Source organism: Lagenorhynchus albirostris, chromosome 16 (assembly GCF_949774975.1).
Source record: "Lagenorhynchus albirostris chromosome 16, mLagAlb1.1, whole genome shotgun sequence".
Taxonomy (NCBI): domain Eukaryota; kingdom Metazoa; phylum Chordata; class Mammalia; order Artiodactyla; family Delphinidae; genus Lagenorhynchus; species Lagenorhynchus albirostris.
In genome coordinates, this window is record NC_083110.1 from 59,708,298 (window position 1) to 59,728,604 (window position 20,307).

At 39.7% G+C, this 20,307-nt stretch overlaps 1 protein-coding gene across 1 annotated transcript in view; it reads right to left on the reverse strand.

Moving 5' to 3' along the window:
* The window catches only part of CFAP43 (cilia and flagella associated protein 43), a 99,112-nt gene that overhangs the window by 32,266 nt on the left and 46,539 nt on the right, over nucleotides 1–20,307 (reverse strand). The window contains exons 13-20 of the mRNA XM_060126570.1: nucleotides 19,940–20,080; nucleotides 18,955–19,127; nucleotides 17,669–17,818; nucleotides 15,455–15,585; nucleotides 13,364–13,511; nucleotides 10,788–10,889; nucleotides 9,951–10,028; nucleotides 4,391–4,516 (exon numbers count right to left, since the gene is read on the reverse strand). Of these exons, the coding sequence (XP_059982553.1) occupies nucleotides 4,391–4,516; nucleotides 9,951–10,028; nucleotides 10,788–10,889; nucleotides 13,364–13,511; nucleotides 15,455–15,585; nucleotides 17,669–17,818; nucleotides 18,955–19,127; nucleotides 19,940–20,080 (1,049 nt within the window). The remainder of the gene's footprint in view (nucleotides 1–4,390; nucleotides 4,517–9,950; nucleotides 10,029–10,787; nucleotides 10,890–13,363; nucleotides 13,512–15,454; nucleotides 15,586–17,668; nucleotides 17,819–18,954; nucleotides 19,128–19,939; nucleotides 20,081–20,307) is intronic.

The window sequence follows — 20,307 nt, forward strand, 5'->3', positions numbered from 1 at the left end:
ATTTGCGTTTTATTTATTTTTGATTTTACCCATTGAGTTAATGGCTAATACAGTTTTCAATTATTTTTTCTTTTTTTTTTCAGAGATCAAAAATGTTCTTTATTTAGAAATAAAGAAGGTATCTGATGGGCTCTGGACATGATGGTAGACTGGACATGGCTGAGGAAAGAATCTCTGAGCTAGAGAATGTAACAATAGAATCTTCAAAAACATAGAATTCCTTTATTCCTTTTTAATTTCCATGGAATCTGTAGTGATGTCCCTCTTTTCTTCCTAACATTAGTAATTGTATCTATCTCTTTTCTCTTAGCTTAGCTATAGGCTTATTCAGTTTATCAATCTTTTCAAAGAATCGGCTTTTGATTTCATTGATTTTTAAAATTTTATTTATTTTTTTATACAGCAGGTTCTCATTAGCTATCCATTTTATACATATTAGTGTATACATGTCAATCCCAATCTCCCAATTCATCACACCACCACCACCACCACCCCGCCTCGGTGTCCATACATTTGTTCTCTACAACTGTGCCTCTATTTCTGCCCTGCAAACCAGTTCATCTGTACCATTTTCCTAGGTTCCACATATATGCATTAATATACGATATTTGTTTTTCTCTTTCTGACTTACTTCACTCTGTATGACAGTCTCTAGATCCACCCCAATTTCGTTCCTTTTTATGGCTGAGTAATGTTCCATTGTATATATGTACCACAACTTCTTTATCCATTCATCTGTCGATGGGCATTTAGGTTGCTTCCATGTCCTGGCTATTGTAAATAGTGCTGCAATGAACATTAGGGTGCATGTGTCTTTTTGAATTATGGTTTTCTCTGCGTATATGCCCAGTAGTGGGATTGCTGGGTCATATGGTAATGCTATTTTTAGTTTTTTAAGGAACCTCCATACTGTTCTCCATAGTGGCTGTATCAATTTACATTCCCACCAACAGTGCAAGAGGGTTCCCTTTTCTCCACACCCTCTCCAGCATTTGTTGTTTGTAGATTTTCTGATGATGCCCATCCTAACTGGTGTGAGGTGATACCTCATTGTAGTTTTGATTTGCATTTCCTTCATAATTAGTGATGTTGAGCAGCTTCTCATGTGCTTCTTGGCCATCTGTATGTCTTCTTTGGAGAAGTGTCTATTTAGGTTTTCTGCCCATTTTTGCTTTGGGTTGTTTGTTTTTTCAATATTGAGGTGCATGAGCTGTTTACATATTTTGGAGATTAGTCCTTTGTCTGTTGATTCGTTGGCAAATATTTTCTCCCGTTCTGAGGGTTGTCTTTTCATCTTCTTTGTAGTTTCCTTTGCTGTGCAAAAGCTTTTAAGTTTCATTAGGTCCCATTTGTTTATTTTTGTTTTTATTTCCATTACTGTAGGAGATGGATCAAAAAAGATCTTGGTGTGATTTATGTCAAAGAGTGTCCTTCCTATGTTTTCCTCTAAGAGTTTTACAGTGTCCGATCTTACATTTAGGTCTCTAATACATTTTGAGGGTATTTTTGTGTATGGTGTTAGGGAGTGTTCTAATTTCATTCTTTTACATGTAGCTGTCCAGTTTTCCCAGCACCACTTATTGTAGAGACTGTCTCTTCTCCAGTGTATATCCTTGCCTCCTTTGTCACAGATTAGGTGACCATAGGTGCGTGGGTGTATCTCTGGGCTTTCCATCCTGCTCCACTGATCTATGGTGCTGTTTTTGTGCCAGTACCATATTGTCTTGATTCCTGTAGCTGTGTAGTACTAAATTATCTTTTCTTAAACAGCTGTTTTGGCATATTAGTTCTCAGAACCTGTCTGATTCCCAGGCTCCTCCATTCCTCCCCTTGCTACTCTTGGGGCTATTTATCAATCCCTCCAGAATAATGCTAATACTGTGTCTAGGTGGTCATTACTGGGCTTTGGTCTTTGCCCTATTGTTGAGATCCTGGCCAGGGTGGGCTAGTAGCCTGGTCCCTTTAGGACTGGGATCCTTAGCTCTTCCCAGGGGTTAGTGTTCTGCTCCCAGGTGGATTTATGGTGCCATCTGCTAGCACTGTTCTGTCCTGAACCGTCTGGTTCTACTATCACGCCCAATCTAGGGCTGATATCTCTTCAAAAGCCCGGAGCTCAGGAAAACTAAACAACGTGAGGGAAATGAGCACGTGAAGAACCTTTCTCTGTACCAAAGCCTGCGACAGAGGATCAAGGAGGCTCCTCGAGGGATGCACGGGAATTTGATAAGCATCAAGGGATGGGGGCATCTGGGGCAGAGGCACAGGGTGGGGGTCAGGTGAGCAGAGTGGCTTCATCAGTGGTCAGTAGGTCAACAGTCCAGAGGAGCAGGTTCATGGGGCCGAGTGGTCAGACAAGAGCTTGGAGAAAAAAGCAATGAGAGGGTGAGAATAGGGGCAGGCACCTAAGCCGAACTCATTTTAGAGTGATCAAGATGAATGGGCTGGGAGGACCTGGTGCCACAATAGGAGGTGGCCTTCCAGGCCTGTGAGGCCAGGGCTGAGGAGGATGAGCCAGAAGCCTGGTGGGCAGACCAGGACTGCTTACCTGCTCAGACTCGAGTTGTGGGCTTCTAGCCAAGTGACTCGACCACCTAAGCCTTAGTTTCCTTAAGTGGGGAAAACAATAACCTACCTTTTTGGATTGCTGTGATGATCAAATAACATTCAAAAAGCCCCTAGATTGGTGCCTATCTGTTATAATAAGAAAAAGAGATCATTTCTAGTAGCTTCCTGTTGTATGTTTAAAAACAAAAGCCAAATTCTTCACCACAACATACAAGGTCTTCAGAGCTGGCCTCTGCCTACCTCTCCCACCTCATTCTGTGAGGCCCTCTCCTGTCCACTGTGCTACAGCCTTTCTGGCCTTTCTGGCCCTGGAATACTCTGAGCAATTTCTGCTTCAGGGCCCTTGTTCTTGCTGCTCCCTTTGCCTGACATTCTCTTTCCTCAGATATCTGTATAGCCAGCTCCCTCTCTTCTCTTAGTTTGCAACTGAAAGGTCCACTCTTTAAAGTTGTCTTCTCTGACCACAGAAGTAGATCCCCCACATCTATTATCGAATCTGGTTTGTTTCCATCATATAATATATAGAGATTTGTTTATGGTCTCTGTTCTCTACTAGAGTAGCCCCATGTGGGTGGGACCTATCTGTATTATTCATTGTATCCCCAGCACCTACAGTAGTGCCTGGCATGTAATAGGTGTTCAATAAATGTTGCAGAATGAATGAATGGATGGGCGAATGAACATCCAGGTGAATTTTATCTCCTTGAGTTAGTCCCTTGAGGTACTTTTGGTATTAATTCTGTTATTTAATATATTTCCTCTCATTCTCAGCCTCATGTCATTTACCATTTGGACAGATCTGCCTCATTTTCACATCTTCACTCCAGTCATTAATAAACATGTTTAACAGGACAGAGTCCTGGGCCACATGATTGGAGATTTCTCTCCTAGAATCATCAGTCAAATAACAAGTCTCTTTTTGGGGTAGCTGTTTAACCAACTATAATTCACTTAAATGTCCTTATATCCAGCTTTATTTAATTCTCTTTTTCAGTGGGGAAAATGTTTTTATACTTGCACACTCAAAGAATCAAATGTACTGTGCAGGTTGAGAGAGAGGTTGCTTAAGAACATCCTGTGTAAAACACTCTTAAGGCTTTTACCCAAAATAAAATCCGTATGAGTAAGCAATGTGTTGTGACTGCCACAAAACAGTGCAAAGGGTGAATTAATAGAAGTACAGTACCTAGAAAAGTGGAGGTTTCAGTTTATGCTTTTCTCTAAACTGGAAAGATAATAATTAAAATTCTTTTGTGGGTGCCATACAGAAATAAAACGAAATTAGAGGAAAATTACAATAATAATAAAACTATTAAAACTACAGTATATGATATCATAGGAGCTGGGATAGTTAGCCTAGACAAGATACATAGGAAACATGGTAATTGCTAGTCTTCTCTAACCACTTTCACAGTGGCTATAGAGATGGTGCTCAAAGAGTAGAAGAATCAGTGAGTACAGGGAGAAAGATTTCAACTCTAATTAAAAAAGGGCTTACTAAACCAAAAATGTTTGAAGTTGGTATGAGGTGGCTGAGGAGATCTCTAAAAATGTTCAAGTATATGGTGGAAGATGGTTGGCATTAATGTCATGGGGGAGAGACAAACATCAGATGTCTGGCTGGTCTAGATGTTCTTCTTTCCCCTGACTCCCAAATTCAATAATTCTCTGACTCGTTCCATTTGTATGCACTAAATTTGCTGTATTCACATCACTCTAGAAAAAGTTTGTTTTATTTGCATTATCCTAGAAAAGTTCTCCTTCCTATTTTCTTTTTACTTCCTTTATTAAATCTTTATGGTGCTTAAATCAGATTTTTCCATACCTTTGCCACTTCTTCCTCACTTTCATTGTGGAGTCTTTCCAGTTCTTCAAGATCCAGGCCAAATTCTTGTTGCTCTAATTTTGCAATATTATCTACTGCTTCATTTTCTTCCATCATGTCCAGAATCTGAATTTTCCAATAGTAAAGGATGGAGACAAGCAAAGAATTAAACTTTAAAGGGATGGTTTTCCGAGTCTCTTGAGACAGCAACCAATAAAAAAAAAATAGATATTCTGTTTATCTAAATGTAACTATCAAATAAAGAATTAGGTAATAGGCTTATTTAGGTTTTAAGGTTTAATCCATAAAAGCTCATTTATCTAAAAACAACAAAAATATGTAATGATATTAAGGGATTACTGATATTTAGCTGTGCTAGTAGTAGTATTATTAAGTATTTTCAGAGTTCTTATCTTTTAGACACATATACTTAAATAATTAAAGGTGAAATGATATGACATCTGGGGTTTTTTTCAAAACAAGCACGGGAGAGGATAGTGGATGGTGTATAGAGGCAAAAATATTGGTGATTAGATTTATTATATTATTTTTCCCTCCACTTTTATATATATTTGAACATTTCTGTAATAAAAATATCTTTAAAAGTTTATAGCTTCAAAAAAATTCAGTGACATAGAGCACACGTTACAACATATATGACAAAATATTAATATCTTCAAAATATAAAGAACCCTTACAAATAAACAAAAAAAACAAAGACAACATGAGAGAAAAAAATGAGGACTTCAGTTTCAAAATTGACTGAGAATGGGCTTTACAATCTTCCTTTCTTGCCCCAATCCATAAAATTAAGAGGAAAAAAAGTATATAATAAATCAATAAATCCAACACTGCAATTAAGAGGGGGAAGAAAAGGATTCTTCAATAGCATGGAAACTGTAAAGTCTGAAGGATGAAAATCAGTTGGATCTGAATGATGCATCATGGCCCCATGGGTCCCCAGGACAGAGCTCAGCAAAAGGTAGAATGGAATACCTGCTGAAGTCAGATCTCCTACACTTCTTCTTCCCAAGCTTGCTGAACTGGTATAGTGAAATTATAATAGGGAATTTCAATTATAAAGAGTGAGAGGGTGGCATGGACTTATATATACTATCAAATGTAAAATAGATAGCTAGTGGGAAGCAGCCGCATAGCACAGGGAGATCAAGGGAGATCAGCTCGGTGCTTTGTGACTGCCTGGAGGGGTGGGATAGGGAGGGTGGGAGGGAGGGAGACACAAGAGGGAAGAGATATGGGAACATATGTATATATATATATAACTGATTCACTTTGTTATAAAGCAGAAACTAACACACCATTGTAAAGCAATTATACTCCAATAAAGATGTAAAAAAAAATAATGAAAAAGCACAGAGCAAAAAAAAAGAGAATTCAGCAAGGTGGTCATATATAAAATTAGTAACATTCATATCCAGTAGTATCCAATTAGAAAATGTTATAGAAAATATTCCACTCACAAAAGACCTCATAAGAGATGTATACAAAGTCACTTTTAGACTATAAAACTTCACTAAAGAACTTGTTAAAAATTTGAATAAAGATATATATTTATTTATATGTAATATATGATATTTATGTATTTTATAAATATATACTATATATATGTATTAAATTTCAGAGATGGCAAATAAATTCTTCGCCAAATCACACTGTAAGCAGTTATTCTCAATTAAAATCAAATCAGAGATTTTTACAGAGCTCAACAAGCTAACCTTAAAATTCAGATGAAAAAGTAAGTGTGCCTAAAGAGGCCAACATTTTCTGAAAGTGAAGAGCGAAGGGAGAATTACTTTCAAGATATAAAAACATTTTATAAAGCTATAGCAATTAAAATAGTTTGGAATTGGCTAAGGAAAAGATCCATGCTCAATATCAGAACATAGAGTGTCTAGAAATAATTCCGTATTCATGGGAATCCAGGGATTGATGAAGGAGGCACTGCAGATCAGCGGGAAAAGGATGGTATATTCAATAAAAAGCATTGGTGAAGTGTGCTACTTACTTGAAAAAATAAAGTTAGATCTATACCTCATATCCACTCACAAAAGTAAATTACAGGTGAAATAAAGGAGTATCAGGAGAAAATACGTGAGATTTGGAAGCCTTTAAAAATCATGCACATAAAGCAAAAGCTATAAATGATCAATGCACTCGGATAATAATTTTAAACTTTTGCATTTAAAAAAGTACAGTATAGGGACTTCCCTGGTGGCGCAGTGGTTAAGAATCCGCCTGCCAGTGCAGGGGACATGGGTTTGAGCCCTGGTCCGGGAGGATCCCACATGTCACGGAGCAACTGAGCCTGTGAGCCACAGCTACTGAGCCTGCCTGCCACAACTACTGAAGTCTGTGCGCCTAGAGCCTGTGCTCCACAACAAGAGAAACCACCGCGATGAGAAGTCTGCGCACCACAATGAAGAGCAGCCCCGGCTCGCCGCAACTAGAGAAAGCCTGCGCACAGCAACAAAGACCCAACGCAGCCAAAATAAATAAATTTATATAAAAAATAAATTAAAAGGCACAGTATAAAAGTTGAGACAAAACAGAAAATATTTGTAGTATATTGGGCTGAACCATATAAAACAGCAATCTCATGTGGTGCAACCTAATAATAAGGGCTACCTCCAGATTTGCCCAGTGCACGCCTCCGTGCTCTTTTCCTGTTCCAGCTGAGTGGGATGAGATCAAGCAAGGCAACCTTAGAAGCCATGTGCTAGAGACAGCAGAGTCTCTGTCAGCTTGGGTCTCTGAATGACTGCATGGAATAGAGCAGCTGCTGACCTGAACACCTACCCAGAATTATTATATAGGAAAGAAATAAACTTCTCATCCCTATGCCATTATATTTTTGGAGTTTGCTTGTTACCACAGCTTAGCTAACGCTAATTATTATAAAGAAATATAAGTTAAAAATAAAAATAAAGAACTTCTACAATCAACAAGAAAAAGACCAGCAACCCGATAGAAATATTGGCAAAGGACATGAACAGGGAATTTATAGAAGAGGAAATTCAGTCTTCAGAGTTATGAAAAGATGTTCAGCCTCATTAGTAATCAGGAAAACAAAAATTAAGGGGAGGAAATTACCAAAGAAATAATTAAAGAACATTTCCCAGACCTGAAAGAGAAAGGTTTCTTGTTAAAAGTGCTCCAGTGCCTAGCACATGAAGGAGACAAGAAAGCCCAAACAAGCTAGGGTCCTGGTATGAAACAGAATGACACACTCAAATGGCATAAATGGGGAGAGGGACCTTTAAAACAGATTTGGCATGGTAAGGGAAATCAGCAAGGCATGATAAAGCATCTCAAGCTAGCAACCACGGGAAGCTATCACCACTCCCAGGTCTGAAAGGCAAGGATGGGAAGTGGTTACTAGAACCTGGGGAGATCAGTAGCTGTAGAAGAGGGCTAGCAGTCACTGCCAACTCATAACATCACAGAGAGGAAACTGGAGAAATAAAGACACTGACCTTGTCTTCTCCTGACCCTTGATCGTCTGCTGATGCCACTCACTGTCTAAACCCAAACAGAAGACAGAGGCAAAAGAGCTCACTGATGCCATCCACAGAGGCCAGCTTCTTGGGGCTAGGAGCAGGGTGAAAAAGGGTGAAGAGTAATTCCAGTCTGCACCAGCAAATCAAGAGTATCCATCAAAGGTATGAAGGTGCATATTGTAAAATTTCCAAACACCAGAGAAAAAGAAATGATCCTGTAAGTTTCCAGAGATAAAAATCTGGTTACCTAGAGAACTGGGAATCAAAAAGATATTGAGGGCTTCCCTGGTGGCGCAGTGGTTGAGAGTCCTCCTGCCAATGCAGGGGATGCAGGTTCGTGCCCCGGTCCGGGAAGATCCCACATGCCGCGGAGCAGCTGGGCCCACGAGCCATGGCTGCTGAGCCTGCGCGTCCGGAGCCTGTGCTCTGCAATGGGAGAGGCCACAACAGTGAGAGGCCCGTGTACCGCAAAAAAAAAAAAAAAAAAAAAAAATGTATTGAATTCTCTAAAGCACACACTGAAAGCTAAAAGACAATGGAGCAAGTCTTCAAAATTCTGAGGGTAAACCATTGTATTTGAGAAAAACCACGTCTCAAAAAATGTACCTCCTATGTACCCTTTCTCAAGAACAGAGTCAAAGCATTGTACACCTCTAGGGGGCAGGCACCACTCACACTGTATTACATTTGAATGACACTAGCACAGCTGCATGATAAATGATGTTCCCAAGTATGGGCCTGCACAGCAGTCCTGCTTAGAAAGCTATTGGAAGATGCACACCAAGAAGACAAAGAAAAACACACAGGACTCTGGAAACAGGGGCTCTAACTCAGGAGGCAGGTGAGACAATTTCCCAGGAAGATGGACAAGAGAAGTCCCTAGAACAGCAGCTGTGTGCCTGGTCTAGAGAGCAAGGTGCGTAGACTAGTGCTGGAACACAGAAAGCTCTAGAAGGGAGGTCTCACACACACACACAAAAATTCACTGACAGATTGATTACCTCAGGTATCTAGCATTTTGAGAGCGTCTGAATAGAAAGGCTTAATCTAAAACAAAGGCAATTGCTAATTCCAGGAAAAATAAAGTTGTAAAAATGGAAATGTAGTCATAATATACCATGTGGCTCAGCTCTGAAGAATATATATATAACTATAACAGTGTACCTACTGAGCATTGATTTATGTGCGTACAGTAGTGGTGGAGGGTGTAAAAGAACCTGCGTACTCCTCTTCCACACCAGAAAGCCCACAGCGAGTGTCAAAACAGAAATACCAAGAAATAGCAGTATTAAGAAGACCATTACAAAGATGGAGGTAAATATCCAAACAAAAAGGCTGAAAGAAGTGAAAACATTTACCTCAGGACTGCAGGAATCATAGTGAAGAAAAGTAGAGCAGGTGCTGCTAGAAAAAACATTTTTTAAAATTTATTATTTATTTTTGGTTGCATTGGGTCTTGTGGCTGTGCACGGGCTTTCTCTAGTTGCGGCGAGCAGGGGCTGCTCTTCGTTGCGGTGCGCAGGCTTCTCACTGCGGTGGCTTCTCTTGTTGCGGAGCACGGGCTCTAGGCACACGGGCTTCAGTAGTTGTGGCTCGCGGGCTCTAGAGCGCAGGCTCAGTAGTTGTGGTGCACAGGCTTAGTTACTCCGCAGCATGTGGGATCTTCCCAGACCAGGGCTCGAACCCGTGTCCCCTGCACTGGCAGGCGGGTTCTTAACCACTGTGCTACCAGGGAAGCCCCAAAAACATTATTTTTAATTATGTAACTCTGTATTATTTAATTTGTAAAAATGTAAATGTATAACTTTGACAAAAAGAAGTATTAAAGACAGTATTTGGGGAAGACAGGAAGAAAACCACTGTTTATATGTTGTATGGTATGATAAAAATTATACCCTATTAAAGTGCAAAAGAAAACTAAGCTTACAGGCAGAGAAAAAAATGGGGTGTAGTGTCTCATGCTGGGTTGAACAAAATAAAGTTCAAAATGTAATTTTAGACCGAGAGCCAAATGCATTAGTCTATGGAATCGCAACACTTACAGTTTTAGCAAGTGCTTTGATTCCTCTTTTTATCTCTTTCCTTTTGTTGGAAAACAGTTTAACCTCGTTTTTGATGGCCTGGAATGGAGAAAGTACATCATTTAAACAAGCAACAGGGACGATAGCGAGATGATAGGTACATATATACATACTTAGATACATAGATAGCACTTCCCTAGAAACAGAAATAAGGAAAAAAATTAAAGACTAATAATATGAAGTGTACATGAAATAATACCACTGCAATACTTTGCTTAAATCTAAATTGCTACTATGTAAGTGGCCACTGAAGCAACTTGGAACTGAGGTCAATGATAAGGCCAACAGAAAGAAAATAATTTAGTGAAAAATTAAAGAACAGTTGCTAACAGAAAACTAGTATGCTATTTTATTGGGAACTTGAGTGAGACTAGATAAGCAAGCTAAATCCAGACACAGGCTGCCACCTATGTCACCTTTCTGCACATCAGAAGCCACAATGTCTCTTCTGTTGCGGGCCCACCCCTTTTATTTAAGGCTACCTTGCAGCATCCCCCCAAATGTACTTCAGCATGAGGTATGTTAGTTCATTCTTTGCTTTGGCCTACGTGGACACTTTTCTCGGGTTTCGTATTAGCCTAAGTACAGCACTTAAAGCTCACATAACTTTATCTAAAACACTGGGCCGTGTTTAGTGTGTTTGCCTGCTTTCAGGGAAGGTACACTTATACGATGTAATGGTCTGCCAAGTAGTATCTCTTTCCACTTTCTAACTTTCCAAGGGGTTTCACAGGAAACTAATCTATTTGGCACCCCTACAAAGCATTATTTCAAACTTCTCTCATGTTTTATAAATACCTCTTGGTTTTTTTGTTGTATCCAGGGAATTTCCACCGTATTATCAACTTTGACTAATTCCTCTTGTAATGAGTCATCGCTTAACCTCACATTCTCATTTATCTTAGAAGAAGACAGACATATCTTAAATTAAAAATTCATCAAGTTCTCCTCCTACCCTACTTTAATTGCTTTGAATCCCTCTTCATTTGTTGCATTTTAAAATATACTACCAAACATTTTGCCTGCTCAAGATGTAATGTTTAGCTAATTTTATTCCTTCCATTCTGTGCTTATATCAGCCACACTTTTCACTGAGAAAGCAGCAATGATCAGACAGGTCACACGTTCACCAGATCACTCTTGGCCTTCTTCCTGTTACTGTAGACCAAATGCTGCTGCCTATCAAGGCCTGCCCCACCATTTGTGCTTAGGATCTTAATCTTTTCCTCCTTCTTGAAGCCTCTGCACTTAAAAAAATTTCCATCACCCTTCTGCATCATCCATTTCTGCCTTCTACTGAATCTTTCCCTACAGTATCTAAACATGCTCTGGAATCTCCTGTCCCAGGAAATCTACTCTCCACTGACCACCACCTTCCCCTTTAGCTGCCACCCTATTTCTGTGCTCCCTTTGCAGCAAAAAATCTTGAAAGAGTTTGGAACGTCACACTCTGCTGGTTCTCCTGCAACCTCACTGGCTGCCCCTTCTCAATCTCCTTCGCCTCCCTGAATTCTTCACCTGGAGTTCTAGAAGTTGCTCTATCTTGGTCCCCTTCTGTTTCTCACCATCCACTCTTCCATGATGATCTTACTCAGTTTTATGGCTTTAAATTCCATTCATATGCCCCTGACTCTCAAATCAACATCTCGAGTCCTGGACTCTCCCCAGAACATCTACACAATAGCGTACTTGGTATCTCACTTGGATGTCTAACAGTATTCTCATGCTCAGTCCAGGGAACTGATTTTAGATCCCCTTCTTTCTCCCCACAGTGGCTCCTCTCCCCACAGTCTTCCCCTTCTCTGTGAATGGTACCTTCTCCTACATAGTTCTTCAAGTAAAATATCTAGGAGTCATCCTTGAGTCCTTTCTTTCCCTTTCCCTCTATGTCCAATTCATCAGAAGTTCTGTCAGCTGTACCTCTGCAAACTGCCTGGAAACTACCACCTCTCCACAACACTCTTGCACCTCTATCACTGGTACCTAAGCCTTCTAACTCCTTCTCTGCTTCTACTCTTGTGCCCTACAGGAATCATTCTCCACACAGCGGAAGTAATCATTTCAAAAACGTAAATAAGATCTTGTAAATCCTCTGCTCAGAACACTTTAATAGGTTCCCATTACACGTAAAATTATGTCCAAATGCTACCTGCTTTACAAAGCCCTTCTTTCCCACCTCCAGGACCTTATCCCCTACCACTCTCTCCCTTGCTCACTTCAGCTGCACAGGCCTTTTTTAGGTCTTCAAACGTGCCAAGCTCTTTCTCCCTCTGCCCTGAGTGCTTGCCCCTCCCCCACATATTGGCACATTTCTTTTAAGTCAGATCACAGCCTTTCTCCGTGGAGGGGCTATTCCAGCCAAACACTATCACACCAAACCATTTTATTTGGTTTGGTAACAAAAATAGATTATTTGGTAACAAAATAGATCTCGTTACTACCTATTTTTTTCTTATTTATTTGATTATTTATCTATCTCTCTCTGCTCACACCCAACCCCCAATTAGCATGTAAGCTCCATGAAAGCAGAAACTTTTCCTATCTTTTCATGCCTGTATCCCCCAGAGTCCAGCACTTTGTAGGCACTCGATAAATATTTGTTAAATGATTGAGTGAATAAATGTTCTCTGGCTAGACACATCCTAAATAATGTATGTGATGTAAAAGTATAGAGAGACTAGTTTGAACAAGCGCCAGAATTGTAGTAGATTTGTTTTTTAAAGCAAGCCCAGACAGATCTTGTACTATGGTTTAAATGAGATCTGAAATGTGATATTTGTGTTGAGAAAGGCTGAATATTTTCTCTTAAATGTAGTGCATGCTCTTTTTGAAAATCATGAGGTAGCTGGATAATGAGGAACATTACTAAAATATCTGCTCAAAGAAAACCACAAACTGAAAACTGATATCTGATTTAGGAAGGAAGGAAGGAAGAAAAAAAAGAAGGAAACAGGGACTTCCCTGGTGGTGCAGTGGTTAAGAATCTGCCTGCCATTGCAGGGGACAGGGGTTCAAGCTCTGGTCTGGGAAGATTCCACATGCCACGGAGCAACTAAGCCCCTGCGCCACAACTATTGAGCCTGTGTTCTAGAGCCCGCGAGCCACAACTACTGAGCCCGCATGCCACAACTCCTGAACCTGCACACCTAGAGCCCATGCTCTGCTACAAGAGAAGTCACCGCAATGAGAAGCCCGTGCACCACAAGGAATAGTTGCCCCCGCTCACCACAACTAGAGAAAGCCCGTCTGCACGCAGCAACGAAGACCAAACATGGCCAAAATCAATCAATAAATAAATAAAATTAAAAAAAAAAGAAGGAAAGAAAGGAGGGAGGGAGGAAGGAAGGAGAAAGAAAACTATAGTGAAACTCAACTGCATGTTCAGGTTCTGATCCCAAATCCAAGGAATCTTTTTTTGCTATACTTAAATAATCATTCTCCTCATCCATGGTGTTCTCCAGGTAAGTTGAAAGTTGCTGGCTATATTCAAGAATTTCATTGGCTAAGTTTCCTCCAAACTGCCTGTATTAATAAAAAAGAAAACACATAGGATACAAAATCACAATTTGAAAAAGACACATTTAGCAGTATTATTTCCAGATACCTAACCATTTCTATGCAAAGAAATATGTGGACAGTTCTCTGCAGTGCCCTGTAGATATTAGGACTCTGCTTCTTCAAGGACAGTACTTTCAAGGGCTCCAGAACATGACAAACTTCTTGACCTCCCTGGGGTCATCTCTCTTCACACTGTCCCCATACCCTTACCCTACATGCCCTCTGTACCCATCTGCCCCGGTCATTGCGCAGAAGAGCCACTGCTCTGGTTGAACCCTCAGAGATAGTAGGTGCCGTACTGCTTCACATATATAACCACATTACCAAATTCAGTCCTCATAGCCCCCACCCCACACTCAGGAAAGTATTATTACTTCCACTCAATACACCAGGGCATTTCAAACTTCAGGCACATCAGCATGGCCTGGAGGGTTTGTTATAACAGATTCCTGGGCCCCACCCATAGAGATTCTGATTCAAAAAGTCTGGATGAGGCCCAAGAATATGCATTTCTAACAAGCTCACAGGTGCTGCAGATTCCACCTTGAATAACATGGTTATAGATGATTTAGAGGGATTGTCAGATGCCTAAGGTCACCAGTGCTGGACCAAGTTTTCAAACTCAACGGTTTTTGAGTCAGAGGTCCATGAGATTAACTGCCAATGGATGGAAATGTCCTCACTGCCGTAAATAGGGCTCCAGCACATGTTTGCTGTTGCCTGAGATGCTATGTGACCCCTTACTACAAAGAATGCATTAGGATTTATATAGTGAGATACAGGTTAGCGTTTTATTCAGGATTCCACGTATAAAATGGGCATGATGATACAGTCAGTTGTCAAATGGGTCTTTGAAATAAGTGGTGACCAAAATTGCTATGATATAGAATCTCCATAATATGTAACATTTCACAGTGTCACTGAGATACGCCATGTTTTATTATTGTTTTGCTCACAGGAGGCACCGTGAAATTTTTGTGGAAATGAATTGCGCATTGACTAGTGACGTGCATCGGCAGATCAAACAAGGTAACATTTCAAGTCCAGGGTGTCACCTTCATGTTCTCTATGCCCTGGCCATTATCTGTATGCTTGGCTAATATTTGTTTATTTAGGATTTTAATTTTAGTCTAAGCAAAGTCTAAATAATTTAATATTGTCTAGGCAAAGTCTAATTAGGAAAGTAAACGTGTATGTGTTTACAGATACATACATACCTATGTCAGGTTTTTTAGAGATAAATAGGAGTTATAAAAATGATCTACTGTTCAGAATTGTCCTCATTCCTTGTGCTCCTCCAACAGATTTTATGAAAGGGAGGACTGGTCACTTCATAGGTCTTAACTGGGTCTTTTTATTTTTTGTATTTTGATGCTTTGACATCTGGGGTCTTGCTAATAACCTTGGAGGAAATGCCCCTCCCAGGACCAGCAATTCATAGAGATGGTAAACAACTCATCTGGAGCTCACCTTTCAAATGCAAACCCACCAACTCAGAGCCCACATCCCCAACCAAATCCTCTATTGGGCTTTCACACTTGGGACCACTATTTCTATCCTAATCATCCCTGGGTCAAGTACCAGAAAACTAGCAGCAGCCCCTATGGCCCAGAGCCCAATTAAATTATCCAAACTAGGCAATCCCAAACCTTCCCGCTCCTTGCCATAGAAACCATATTGAAGACACTTGCCCACATTTCCCTGCTCCCTCTGCCTCCTTACCCTCCCTGGTGCTTCCCCATGTGGCACCCCCATAGCACCCCCTCCTCTTGGGATGATTAGTATAACAATCTTTTCAATGGCAGTTGTCTCCTGTTGTGTTGGCCTTGCTATTACCTAAATAATAACAACATCTTTATTTTAAAACACCGTATCATGTGAGATTGCTTATTGTATACTGTACTTACCTCCATTTCAGGTTAACAAGGGTGCCGTCATGCTTCCCATTCACCAGAATGCTTTGTCCATCCATTGAAATTCTCACCGACTGAATTCCATGCCCCTGGTGAGAATGACTCCGACACTGAACAAATGTTTCCTTAATAGTTTTAGGAACAAAGTGCAGAAATTACAAATGCGATTCTACCACATGGTTTTTCTAAGGGGGTTACGTGCACTTTTGCTCGTGGATAAACCTTTTTCTATTTGTCAACAGCATTTTAGCTGGTATGGAGTAGCCTCTTAATAATTCATAGCACTGAAAATTCCTAGTACAAAATACAGTCACCAGTACTGGTTTGTTCTCCCTTCTGTGTAATATGGAAGAAGAGGGATTATTATCATCAATTTATAAGAGGAAAATCAGACAGAGAGGTGAATGGACTTGCTGAAGACTACGAGAAGGGGCCTTGAGCAAGCAGTGCGGGCAAATTCAGATGCCTTCAAGGATTTTAGGCAAGTTCCCTTTATGTGCAGAGAGGCTGAGTATGATGAGAGAAGGTGATGGGCTCTGTGAAGAATGACAGAGGATGCCAATTAAACCAGTTTCATTAGAACCCAAACAAATCACTAATTGGTACACAGTGCAATGGTTTAAACTCTTTGACTAAAAACTGAGATTTCTTTGTCACACTAGTTATGAACCATGATGCCTTTAAAATTTTTTAGTTTTTTGAATAGGCAATACATTCAAATGTTTCAAAATTAAAAAACTATAAAAGAGTATGCAGTGAAATCTCCTTCCTGCCCCCATTCCCCAACACCTCCCAAAGGCAATCAATATTATTAGTTCCTCCAATATCCTTTCAGAGTTTTTTTAATGTACATAAACAAATTTTTATACAAACAATTTTTAACATAAATTGTAACATAATACGTATATTACACACCTTGCCTTTCCTCCTTAACAATATATCTTGGGATTCTTTCCATACCGTTTCATAAAGATTTCCTCATTCTGTATTACAGCATAATATTCCATACTTTATTTATATACTGTTTATGTACCATTATTTATTTATCCAGTCCTCTGATGATGGACATTAGGTTGCTTTTACAAACAGTACTGCCATGAATAACCTCCTCTATGAGGTACTTTGCATAGACTCACCCAGAAAAACTCTGACGTCTTGCCACTATCAGTTGTAGCGTACATTTACAAATCATTTGAATAAGAGACAATGTAGCAGAGTTTGCACATTGTTCACCTAAAAATAATTTCTAAGGGATTTAAGATTTTTCCTATATAATAATAATATCACTTTTGCCCAACTATATTCCAAATATGCTTTCTTGCACAAGTGAGCAAGGAGAGCTGGATATGCACAGCCGGGGCCCAGTTTACCTGTGGCCCCATGGGAGAGTGGCATGTGGGGTGATTGTGATGCTTTGGGTGTGTGGGGTAGATCCCTGGGTAAAAATAACTGACCGAATTAAATTAAATTGATAAACAGTACTACTCGGTCTCAAAACCTAGAAAAGGATCTTTCACTTTTTTGGGAGAAGAAACTATTTTCATTTTTTCAGAGATCTGAGAAAAATGGAAATCAGAAATGGTAGTGGTACTGGTGACATCAAGGTCTGCAAGTGATAGGGGAGGACTCAGTAAGGGCCACACCCTTCTCCCTTATGCTCTTCTAGCATCACATGAAGAGTCAGGTGGCGGTGTGGCAGCAACAAGCCTAGAGGCCCTCCAGGCCAGGGAGCTAGCCGTAATCAACCCTAGGTTTGCACAGCAATTCATTATTTCCAAAGAAGTTTTGCATGTACCCTCTCACCAGCTCTCACCAGAATCCCACAGGGTGAGAGCAAGCAAGGCTTCCCTAAAATTGCAGAGGAGCAGCTGAAGCTCAGTGAGGCTCAGTGAGTTTCCAAGACACACAGTAAGTGGTGATGGAGCTGGGCTGGAGCTCACCTACTGTATCCCAGCCCCATGTTCCTTCTTTGCAAGGTCTCAGTCTATTTGTTGGCATTTCCTCCCTTAGAGACTCAAACCTTAGCACATAAATACACCCAGTGTTGGAATCAATAACACCATTAGAGCTAAATAAGTTGTGAGTCAATTTAAATAAGTTGTGAGCCAATTTACTTAAGAGTTCTAATTCCTATTGTAAGAGCTTTTGTTCCTTACATGAGATCAAGACACACATCCCATAACTGGAAAAAGAGAAAAAGGAGTTTACCAAAGTATGAATATCTCGGATACACAGAATTCCACATTTAGCTATTGTTATGAGCCACAATCCATGTGGAGACAGAGAGAGCATTCCAGGTCCATATTGCTTGCTTTGTACTTTTTGGTATGACTTAAGAATGCAAATACCACTATGCTCCTGCCAAAGGAAATGACCACATTATAGAAAAGCTCAGGGCAGTGGTACCTTGGGGTTTGCAGTTGAGCATATCGAGTCAGATTCAAAGCCAAAAACACTGTCATTGGAAATAAACTGATACATGATAAAGTGGGCACCTGTATTTGCACCACATTTTCCATCTCTGATTGCAAGTAGAAGTTCATTTTGGCCAACTAAGAAAAGTCTTCTTTGCATGTTAGCTACCATTAAAAATCCCAGCCTACAACTGACAATCTTTATTTCTCACTAATCCATTTCATACACCCCTGTGCTCAAGTCAAAATAAATGAGTCAATTTCCCCCCATGTTTCTCATGTATGCCCACCTTCAAACCTCTGCATGTGTTGTGACTTTTGTCTGGAATGCCCTTCCCCAACCCATCCCCACCAATTTGGCCCCCCTCCCTATATAAGGAACCCCACCTCCCTGCCAAGATTGCACGCAATATTTCTCATGTCTAAATCTGACTTATTCTTCAAAGTCCAGTGCAAATATTACTTCCACCAGGAAGCTTCTCTTGAATCCTCCTTATGATAAACCATTTCTTCCATCTCTGAATGTCTTTGTCTCAGACCTTGCTGACATTGTCTACTCTGGGAGAGAAGCCCTTTGATTGAAGGATTTAGAAAAGCAAGGGTGATAGATAACCTGGGTCAGTATATGTAGCAGGAAATGACACAGTATGGGAGAAGTTTGAAGAGAGTATGATGAAAGGATGCCAGAAACATAGTTTAGGTATTTTGTGCAATTTTCTTTAGGACTCAGGTACAAAGTTCCACCCAAAATCATCAACCCTGTAGCTGCTGACACCTGTGGAATAGATTTTCTAATGATAGATTTTTAAAAAATAGTTTTGAAAGGCACTAAACTGATATCATGTCGTCTGCACTTTTATCTGACAAGTATGATGTTGTAAGTGTGAGGCTGCTCAAATGTATTTTATGATGAATTAACAAATCATGCTAACATATATCTAATTCAAAGAAATTATGTTACTATAATAAAGACATTTGTTAACTGGACTAGAGTGTTAAAGCATGGATCACATCTAATTGATACGATGTGTCAATCTTGACGGCTAAGAAAAATGATAGCACGCTTAAGTTTTGGCATACTTTTTCAGGAAGAAGATAGCTGCAGATGTATGGCACTTGGTTACAGAAGCCATATATTCGGCTACTTTGAAAGTTCAAGACAGCTGAGGACAGAGTATGCTCTATCTCATACACGAACTTATGAATGAATGCATCTCTCAGCCTCCCTCGTTCATCAGCAAAGCTTGCAGAAACTGTAAGATTTGGGGAAGAAGAGAAATCACTTGCACCATATATTGATTTTATTTTTAAAAAATTGTTATGAAAACTATGAAAAGCAAAATAAAAAAGTTAAATGCTCAATTAATGCAGAAACTATTAGGAGATAAAAATGATTGGAAAGCAACTTGGCTCCATTAGAAATACTTGAGTATTAAATGATTAATAGTGAGTAAAATATCTTTTATAAAGCCTTGGTTAATTTTATCAGTTAAGTAGAGACAGCATTAAAAGAAACTCATGATGGTCTAGAGTCTTAATTAAGACACAAAAGTACTTTGAGGTTTTTGACTCTTTTATACTCTATAATTATATATTTGCAAAATAGCTACCCAGATATATTTGTTATCTATTGATAAAATAAAGTGTCTATTTAATCAGACCTTTTTATCCCAAAAGCTTTCTTTATAATTTTATCAGTGAACGTAACTACACAGTAACCTATCTGATTTGACTATGTATATTTAAGGCTACAAAAAAGAGACATCACAAAATGACAAATCAATTTGACAAAAGTGACAGTTGGTCCTGTTTTTTCTCTGATAATAAGACAGATTCATATGAATGACAGGACCTAGAGGAAAGTCCACATTTCACGTTATTTAGCAGCCACATCAATTTCATTTTGTAAGACACAGAAAAGGTGGTGGCCATTTTAACCTCTTCACATGTTAAAAGGAAAAAAAATGCTATCACCAGGAAAAAAAAAAAAAAAAAAGAAGGAAAGCTATAGCAGCTCTTCAACTGGATGCCCAGGACAGAATTTGTTGATCATTTTTTTCTTTACCTTGTGGTAGTATTTTAGGCAGAGTAAATATTTCCAGCCTGCTTCTTCCTGTTTCTGGAAGTGGGGAAAGCACCATCACTTCTACTATATCTGTTTCCAAAGGAGACACTGTGGATATTTGTAAAATGCCTTTGCCCACCTCTGAAAGAAAATGGAAATCAACACCACAAGTCATCATTGATAAGTTTATAGAATCTTTTATACTCCCAGGTAAGATATCACACTATAGAACTGCCTTCACTAAATCTTTAGATCCAAATTTATTTACTGGATATTTAAGCGACCTTTAAACATAAGTGATGGAAACATTTTTGATGAACAGATGGGGGCTTCTCCACAGTAGATGTCTGGGTTGGCAGACTCAGTCC